The following is a 10,584-nucleotide window of genomic DNA, read 5'->3' as shown; positions in this document are numbered from 1 at the left end:
GATAGCAGGATGTGCCTCCTATCTCTATGATTTGTCCTTGCCTACCTCATTAAGCCCCTGCTAAGAAGCAATGAAATGTATTTCAACTGATTCCAGATTACTTCCTGACAATTGAAATAAGCACAGGGCTATCTTTAGTAAATTTGCTATTACCCTAAAAAGTTTAGGAGAGTAGAAGAATAGAGACGAAAGACCACCCAGCTGTAAAAGGCAAGGCTCACCCCCTGACAAACTTGAACAACAATTAAAATACTAGTCTGAGTTGTAAATCAGAGTAATCTGAACTACAGCTTACCACATTTTTAAGTTATTTCTGTTACAATTAGGAACCACATTGATTTTATTTTCTTGTCTTATAATACATCTTACACACAGAAAAACAATGCATATTTCCTTTTGTACTAAATCTTTATAAAAGCATTTACGCTCCAAACTTCAGCATTGTGATAAATACTGTGGATGTAAGATGATGTCAGATCATTTTATTTCCCTGCCAAGCATTCTGTAGATGAGAAAATGACAGACTTGTTCCTAAGATTACTTACCCATGAAGTTCAGATAGCTCTCTCCTCCAAGTGCATGAGTAATGAGACGAATCATTTTATGAAGCTGTATTCCACGATCAATAACAGAAGTAAGAGGCGAGAGCACACTCATGTTTGTATACATCTCTGCATCCATCAGTCGAAACGCCAATGTCTTATCACCAACAAGTGCCTATAACAGATCAAAAAAAAAAAGTGAAGAAAACCCTTGGGTGTACTAGAAGTGTTTCTAACATTTTTTTAAAGCAGGCGCTCTGTATCATAAGGGGAGGACTTGGAAGTTGGCGAGGAGTCAAGGACATGGCTCAGTGTGCACAATCTAGTCCCTGTTTACAAAGAAAACATCCTGCCACTGCGGATGATCATCAGGTCACAGTGACCCTAGCTTCCAATTACTGCAACTCTGTATTGTGTGATGTGTAATCACATAGGCATGATATATATAATCTGCTGCTAAAAAGAGAAGTATGTAAATTGAGGCAGGGATGTCCCTGAGCTGAGCCTCAGCTGGATACCAGACCCGACTGCCTGTTTTCCCCTTTCAACTCTCCACGTGCTTACTGGGGCTCCCCGCACCGATGGGTGTATATGATCAATAAACTAATAGCTGTCTAACCCCTGTTGTGGTCCTACATTTCACCTAATGGGACTGAACTGCACAATTACTTCTGAGAACCTTTTCACCTACAGATATCAAATGTGAAATGTTAGTGTCAACTCAATAACCCACAAGTGACCTACCATTTTGGAATCTTTATAGAAAACACAGAAAATAAGAAAGCAAACACCTCAAGTAAAGTTCCTGGGATGTACAAATAAAGGGCTAGTAACAACACTCCTGATTTAGAAATGCGGAGTGAATATGAAGCGTTCATTTATATGCAATCAAGAATGTGATTGGTTTTCTGTGATTTCACACAAGAGAGAAAAACAAACTAGTAATTCTGTCTAAAAACAGTGACTGAATTACTAACTTGCTAGTGTTTACTTGAGAAAGGCCACACAAATGCTATGTAACAAGGATTATTCTAATATATTAGCATGCAGGTAGTTGAAAACATTTTGGAGTATTTGTATGTAAATAGCTAATTTTTGTTCAATTAGCCCAATTCTCATTTTATACTGTAGCATGAAAACTCACTACATTCCAGAGAGATAGATAAGTTGTCAACAGGTCTAGCTGAAAAGCACCATCATCCTTTAGTTTTCCAACTAACAATATAAGAGCATATATAGATGATTCCCTCAAGTAAAAAAATAATCTTTTAAAAAAAAAAAATTCCTATGCAACAATGGCAAGACTGAAGACTGCAATGAACAACTGCAAGGAACAACTCTTCTCTGGACTCAGAATGTGGCATTTGTTAGTGTCATTTAAAGTCCCCTAATCTTTCCATTAGAAGAGAAGGTAAATGTTCCCTATTCATGTTTTCTATGCCAGCCATGATTTTATAAACTGTTATCCTTCCCCCTTCAGTGATCTCTTTTCTACCCTGAAGTCTTAGTCTATTCAGTTTTCTTCTTAAGAAAACCAATCCACACCTGCTATTATTCTCACCAACTCTCTCACAGCATTTTTTCCAGTTGTGCTGTATATCCTCTGAGATTACAGGATGAAATCTGCCTCCAACATTCAAGATGCACACAAACCATGAAAGACTACAGTGGCATACTGATTTTGCTCTTTGCTCTCCATTCCACTCATAATTCCAAGTACTGTATCTGCTTTTTTGACAGCTATTAGCATTGAATTGCTATTTTCATACACTTACTATAACCACGAGGCTCTGTATTCTGACTGGTAATAGTCAGCTAGTAGCCCATTATTACATATAAGAAACTGGAATTGTTTCAGCCCTTCATGTACATCACTTGAAGTATCTCCACACTGAATTTTATCTATACCCCCCCTTTTGTTTCTCTATTCTGCTTTTTGCATATCATCCTGGTGTCCATCTGCAATCATCACAGTTAGCTCTTTTTTTTTTTTTTTTAAATTCAAAATAAATAGATCATCTTCCCAAGTATGAGATTCTAAAACAAAAATACATAGTGATATGGAAAACACCTCAATTGCTAAAATCCAGCATGAAATAAAAGAACAGCAATAGTAATGTTATGTCATGCTTTAGGATGAAGAATCAGCTTTTATAAAAGCAATAATCACAGAATAATATGCATTTCCAAGTAATACCTGAAGTTCTTTACTAGGATTGGGACTCTTCTCTTGTGCCTTAAGTGAATGCTGTGTAACAGTCTGAGATAAGAATATAAATAGGTACACAAAAGGAAGCTGATAAACTCAGAATTATCTTTTTAAAATAAAATATAGGTCTTGTTTTGGACACTTCTGTAGACTTTTATTACAGAAGGTATAGGAAATACAATGTCAACCTCTATTATGTAGAGGAAAGAGTTGAAGGTAGGTTACTTAAACCTTTTATTAGAAAATGGTTTATGTTTTTTAAAGTTCCTAATTTTAAAATTCTCAACCAATGCATTTTCTGATTCTTCAGAAATGACCATTACAAAAGATTGTGGGAAATGAGTGTTATCCAAACTCATCATTACTTTTTCATTTTTCTGTATACAGAACCATTACAATTGCTGTGTTTTGAATCAAACTGTTAAATAATATTTCATTTAGATCTCTAAAAAGGATCGGTGTTTGCAATCCATTCAGAGAGAAAACATTTTCTTGAAGGGAATAGAACAGTCGCAAACACCAATTCAGTGAACAAATTTGCTAAATTGTGATATTGTTTATACTTATCATAAATAGTGCTCCAGCTTACTTTATGGAAACCAGATTTTCAAAAGTATGGATTATATGCCTTCCTATGTCCTATGACAGGCAGGCAAAACAAGAAGTTAGGACTCATTTCTTAAAAACCAACCAACCAAACAAAAAACACCACCAAAAAAAATAACAACAGCCACCCACTCCAAGCAGGATTCCTTTATTAAAAAGAAGGATCAAAACCAAAAAAAGCACTTTGAAAACCCAAAGAACCAAGCAGTAGTCCAGATCTACTTATCTCTGAAATTGTTGCCTATCCTTCTCAACTCTTGCCTCAATTCTTAAAAAAACAAACCCCACTAAGTCTCTAATTCTCATCTTTTACCCGCTTATATATAAACAAATAGATGCAATACCTGATCATGGCTCTCTGCATATGCAATGTACTTTTCTTTATACCGTCTGTTTGTTAATGTATGCACAATATTGCCCATATTCCAGTCTTCATCTTTCAGCTCCTTAATTATCTGCAGAAATAAAGAAAAGATCATTGAAAAATTATTTCTGTTTTAACTAAAAGCACATTACTACTTTTCTTCATTACCTTGGCACAGAAATTTCCAATGAATTGTGAACTGTATTACTTTAACTTCTCCTATTCCCAACTTTGGAACAACGAGCTTTCTCTGATAAACTGAAAAGATTTCTTTCTTTGAATTCCACTACATTAATATAGTAACTATAACATTTTGTTTCTCCTGTACTTCCACATATAAGCATGAAAAATTGGACTTGCCATCTATCATGTGAATCCTCTGATACAGTGGACAATGCAATTGCTAGGAGCTGCAAGAGAGCACTGCACCAAAAACTGGGGAAAAAAAAAAAATATGTGGGCACACACACCTACCTACACGCTACATTGAAAGAAGTTCTGTATTTCAAGTAACCCTGGCATATGGCAGCTTCCAACTATAGCTGAAGCACGGGACTGTGTGGTAGAGAATGGATCGCTGCAAGACAGCACTATGCTATTGCCATGAACTACACAATAACATGAGAAGGTGCTCAGCGCAGGGACTTGCACGTTCCCTGATCTGTGAATTCCCAGTCAGTTCCAAAACACAGGTTGAATGCCAAAGCTTTGGAATACAAAACAAGCTTTACATTTTTGTCATGCTAGCTCCTGATTTTTAGGAATTTAAATTAAATCACATCAATAGGAATTTTCTGCCTCATATGACACAATTTCCTTCCTCTTCTAAACCTAGTCCCATTTCAGTATTAGTCCTTTCTTTTTTCTATAGAACTTCATAGACCTCCATTGATCACTACAACTTAAATACATATACATAAATACATAGACATAAAAATAAAGGTGATTAAAAGGCAATAACATCAAGATGGCTAATATGATGCTGTAAAATTTAACATTCTGATTGTAACTGGCCATGTACTCCTGAACAGCTTTTTTTTTTTTTTTTTTTAAAATAACTCTATAAATTCTGGCACTGAAAACATTCAGGTCCCTATGCAGCATCATACTATGTACTAGATTGATCTTTAATGTGAACTATTTACTCCATGAGGCACTGTTATGACAATCAGCTTATCTCTGCTTTTACAGATCCCTCAGAATTACTTCATGGAACCCTGGAGATTCTTCAGGTCTACAACTGCTTTCAGGAAGCTGCCTAGAAAACTTGCTAGTAACAGGTACATACTTAAAAGCTGGAGAGAAATGAGAGCAAGCAGTCTCAAGTTTAATGATGCTGTCTCTGTTGGAAAAGCTGGCAAGTTTGTCTTCTGAATGAGAAGAAGGTTTGAAAACTGTTTTTCAATCTGCCCTCCATCTCCTAGTTACAAAAGTGAAAGATGCTGAAGATAAGTTAATTTGCTTTTTATTTTAAGCTACTCACTACATTTATTGAAGCATTAATGCTCATATAAAACATTTATTGTTTTCAGATCATCATGATAGCCTGAGGGATTTGGATGCAATCTTCTAACTAACTGAAAAACATTCTCTAAAACATCAGTAGAAGCCTTTTGAGATCATTTAGGGTTTTATTCCTTTTCTTGTGATTCTCTATTTAGGAAAAGGTGATTTAAATCCTTATGGTAGTCAGTGTTTATTAGTATATTATTGTTCTTGAAGAGCATTTACAGACTTTTATTATTCTTTTTGTAACCCCGCTGTACTGATTGCTGCTGTTTGTATAATTCACTTACGTTCACTTTGGTTAAACTTTCAGCTCTATCTATGTTCAACGCTAGTTAGTATGCCCAATTTCAAGAGGGTTCATTGCATGTTTTCAGGTTGTTTTTTTCTTTTTTTTAATACTTCTATGTATATGGTTAACTTATTACCTACCTGTTTCACATTCAACATAGACTACACATTCCACACCTGTTTAAGATGCAGGTTATTTCAAACAAAATGAGTCTATGTGTATTGTATTAAGAAAACAAATATCAGCTAGAATGCAAAGATCAGCCTGTACATGATATCTTACAGCTCTTACTTCAGCCACTAATACCTGTGCTCAAGCCTGTCAGAATTTATTTTAATAGGACATTAACAGAAGAGAGAGTAAAATTTGTCAGTAGGGTTCAGAAGTGTTTTGTGTATGCACAAATGCATGCAATGAGAAACATCACACTTTGAACAGCAGAATGTATTTTTAAAGAAGTTCTCACCTGTATCCACTTATCTGGAATAGCCATGGCTAGTCGATAATCAAAACCCCCTCCTCCCTCTGCAACAGGACGACAAAGAGCTGGCATTCCAGAAACATCCTTAAATAAAAAAGCACAACATAATTTGCAATAGCATTGCAATTATTAGTTCAGGTTTTCTATCACACAGTAATACTTCCATACAAACACTCTGTAAACTATAAACAGCTTCATAGATTGACCTGGGTAAGGGAGGGGGGGGTTGCGGGGAAATCAGTGAGTGACTACTACACCCAGATTTGCTGTTTGAATGCAAAAGTTATAGGGAAAAGCATTATGACTTTTCTCTTCAAATACTCAACTACGAAGTATTTTAATAGCTATTGAGGGGGAAGAGACCTCAGTAGATGCAGAATTTGAAATAATTAGCTCTCTTGAGCCCCAAGTAATCAATAGAAAGTAGAAAGTAGTCAATGAAAGACAAATTAAACCTTAATTTTGTTTATTGATGTTTTGAATAAAGAATGGCATAAAAATAAAAGGCTGAATATAAAGTACAGTACGGAAGAAAAATACAATCTCTACTCTTTTCCTAAATGCACAAACCCAAAACTAATGATCCAGGTAGCCCTGGAAAGTGACATGCTCTTACTGCATAATTTTCCTGTTTCGTATTGATGAAAGCTGATCATTCTTAAATTCATAATCCAACGTTTTTAAAATACTTACTTCACCATTTTATTAGGCAATTATATCACATAGCATTCTTTTTCTGAAGTTAGCTTATCTGTATAGAAAGTGCAAATCTCCAATAATTGCAAAATATCTATCAGCACTCAATTTTATTAACTTACATCAGTGAGAAGCCATTCCACCACAATGGTTATGGAATTTATGGAATTAAATTCTGACTAGAACCAGGGCTTAATTAGGAAGCCCATTCTGGATTCAATCCAATTTTCAATCCAATTGCTGTATTAGACTAGTGAAAAAGGTATTTGCACTTGAAGTTATACATACATACGCACACATGCATATGCACCACACCACGCCCACACTGACGTAAGTGAGGAGACCGACCACGTCATCATGGAGCTCACAGACAGCATCCTGGGAGGTGGAAGGCAGGGCTGCCATCCAGAAGGACTCCGACTGGCTGGAGAAATCGATCAACAGCAAGCTCAGGACGTTCAGCAAGGGCAACGGTCAAATCCTGCCCCTGGGATGGACTAACCCCTGCACCCATACAGGCTGGGGACTGCCGGGCTGGGGAGCAGCTCTGCCGGGAAGGCCCTGGGGCTCTGGGCCGGCAGCAAGCTGAGCAGGAGCCCGCAGCCTGCCCTGGCGGCAGCACCCTGGGCTGCGTGGACAGCAAAGCCAGGAGATCAAAGGAGGGCATTATCCCCCTTTACTCAGCAGTCATTAGATCACACAGAAAGTGCATCCACATTGCACATGCTGTAAATACCAAACAATGAAGCGGAAATTCTTTCCAAACTTTTAGATATTATAAAAGGAAGTTCAACAGCTCTCCTAAATCAGTCAGAAAGGATAAAAATAGACTAATGCTCTCCAAGTTATGCGGGAAAAGATGATCTGAAACAAAAGCCTTCCTCTGTGATACTAAGATGCCTACCTGGACAAGGTCCGAGTCTGACATTTAAGTAGCTCCCATCTACTTTAGTCACAATTTTGAAAGCCAGATTTTTGGGAAGTAAAATTCCAAATTTAATACTATTTATATCTATCTATATCTACAGATTTTACCTGAACACTAAAAAAACCCAAAAAATTCAGTGTTAGTTGTTCAGTATATTTTCCACCAAATGCAAACAGCCAATGCCTAAGCATTCGTTCAGACCCTAGTTTGAAATGAGCTGCATATAAAAAACAGAAATCACAGCAGTGGGGGTTTTTTGCCTGTTTGTTTTTATAATACTTCTGGCATGATGTAATTTTACTTAACATTTTTTCTTCTCATTATACAAAACTTTAATCACAGCTTTATTTAGAAGACCAAAATGAAAAATAAGCATATAGTCAGTAATACCTAAAAACTTAAGAAATTACTAAGACAGTGAATATACAGAATATTAAAAAGCTGTAAAAATTATCAGTTCAATAATTAAGGGATATATTACAATTAGTTATGGCTAGACAAAAACATTTTTCTCATGTGGCACTCATTCCATCATCATTATAGTCAAGCAGACATTCTTCATTGCCTTTTGTAATTTTCAATTATGTCAATAGTTTCTCCTTCTGAAATTCTCCTTTAACCATGCAGCACATTGATCAATTCTGTATTTCGTTAGGGACTCCCCAGGCAGAAAAATGATGTATTGAAACAGACGCAGTTTTCAACTAAGCAAGAGAAACTGAAGACACATCTTATTAAAACACTCTTACACCAGGTAATACAAGCAGACTGAACTCAGAATTTCATTGGTAGGAATGCTTATAATCTAAGACTACCCAGAAAATGAACAAATTTCACTTCACATAAGCCTACGGCCCAATGAAACCATCTCAAGTTTACTAGTGATTGCTCACCAGATGCTGTTTTTGATAGCTTGTCAGTAAGCTTTTAGCAGTGGTTGTCTATAATATAAAACCTTACCATAAGTAAGAAATTAAGTTAAGCAGTATTTTGTTTTCTGAAGATAAATAGGGAACTCTTAAGCAATACAAAAAGTTTTATTAGTAATCCATATAGTCCCTAATGATATCAGATAGCTGCAACTTCTTCTTTTAAACAAAAAGAATTATTTAAACATAATAACAGAAAAATCCTCAAGGTTTACATGATTTTCTCTTTTAAATAAAGTATCAATGAAAACGTACCCGTTCATAGAACTTTAATGCTCTGGTGTTTCATACTACTAAAAATTCCATGTGCCAACAATAATATTTTTCAGTCAAAAAAGTTTAATCTCAATCAAGTAAATATAGTCTATTTACTCCCTCAGAAACCTGGAGAAAATACTAAATTTAAATTACCATACACATTCAACATTTACAAATTTATCGCATTTATTTTGAAGGGAAATTGTCATTTATGCCAATATAATTCAAAATATGCAAAACCACACTAAGGCTGTTAATCTTTAGTACCATGCATCACTAGTGACAAATGGCAATCATGCAAAAGCAATAAACTAATAAAAACAAATCTCATTACAAGTTCAAGGAGATGAAAGCGGGGGGAAAAAAAAAAAGAAATCCCCACATCAATTAATGACCCATTAATGCAGAGAAAATTCCCAAAGTGCATATTCCAGTTGTTTTTCCTCACAAGGCAAAGCTTGTCCACTAATTGATATTTCTCAGCTTATGTCGCTCCTTGAGTACCCAGAAGCGTGACTTGGTAAGACTTGGAAATTCACATCGCAAAGCAAACTAATCAATATTAATGTCACTGAGGATGGCAAATTCTGATCTTACCTCTGCTATTGTTATGCATTCCGGATGCAAGGAATTAATCATGTGGTTGGCCAGCATTAGATAACACAAAGCATCCTCATCCACATGTAGGCCAAAATATTCGTTGTAATCTCCACTGAATCCTGTGCCTAATAAGACAGGAAGTTTTAAAGGCCACAGTCGCTTTTTTAAAAAACACACAGATATTTTGCAATATGCAATTTTATAAGCATCAATTTATTCATAATTTCAGATCTATCCATATAGCAGCACAACAAGGTATTAGCAAATCTGGAATTTTTGGGGCATTCAGTGAACTTTATAGCACTATTTCCACAGCAAGAGAGCTGCAATAGGACTGCTGAGATTAGAGTTGGTTAAATTACTTACCAATCCCATGATGGTGATACAACATAGATGTAACACCATCAAATCGGAAGCCATCAAAGCGATAGTCTTCGATCCACATTCTCAAATTAGACAAAAGGAATCTCAAAACTTCCCAGCTGAAATAACATGAATATATTTTATAAGCTTTAGAAACCTTGAGATCAACTCGAGTTCCTTATGCCATGTTCCCCACTTGCATATACGGTACTTGTACTGGACATTTTACCATTTTAATGACTTCTTCCCTGTTTTTCATTAGCCTTTTCCTAAAAAGTTTGTCTTCCTTAAATCTTTGTCTTTCACTGCACATAATTTTAAGATTGCAGATAGGGGTTTAGGAAAAATTGTCAACTATCTATATAGACATCTAAATAGGTTAGTGTTTGAACGCATATATTACATTTTAATACCCATACTTGCCACTGTACTTTTCCTTTGCTTCTCTAAACATGGTTATACTCTGTGGGAAAAGATTTTATAGAAATGGAAAGAAAATTATAATAGGTAAGATTTCACCCCCGAGATTTTATGAATTTACAGCAATTTCTAGGCATAATAAAAGTTGAAAAGCTGTCGTCCCCCATCCCCCCCAATTATTTACAAATCACATGTCACCAGGAGATTACCAAATCACCTACTGTGTTGCAAATTTACATATTTAAAGAGTAAACCAACTTATAGAAGTTGAGGAGATATTTTTCTGAAATTCAAAACAATAAGAATGGGGTATAACACACATACACACACAAAGCGTGGACATGGAATCAAAAAGAGGTTCCAAAGCAAGTAAGCACATGGAGGCATTTG

At 35.7% G+C, this 10,584-nt stretch overlaps 1 protein-coding gene across 1 annotated transcript; it reads right to left on the bottom strand.

Moving 5' to 3' along the window:
* Window positions 1-545: 545 nt before the first annotated feature.
* GBE1 (glucan (1,4-alpha-), branching enzyme 1) lies at window positions 546-9,856 on the bottom strand (the record flags this gene model as incomplete). The annotated part of the gene is made up of 5 exons (XM_009584463.1): window positions 9,778-9,856; window positions 9,409-9,536; window positions 5,986-6,084; window positions 3,702-3,812; window positions 546-717 (listed from the first exon to the last, which is right to left on the bottom strand). Coding segments are annotated over exons 1-5 (589 nt in total), but the record flags the coding sequence as incomplete, so codon positions are not given.
* Window positions 9,857-10,584: the final 728 nt, after the last annotated feature.

Source organism: Fulmarus glacialis, unplaced genomic scaffold, assembly GCF_000690835.1.
Source record: "Fulmarus glacialis isolate BGI_N327 unplaced genomic scaffold, ASM69083v1 Scaffold30550, whole genome shotgun sequence".
NCBI classification, from domain to species: Eukaryota; Metazoa; Chordata; class Aves; order Procellariiformes; family Procellariidae; genus Fulmarus; species Fulmarus glacialis.
The sequence above is the reverse complement of the archived record's forward strand: the minus strand, read 5'-3'. Positions and strand labels throughout refer to the sequence as shown.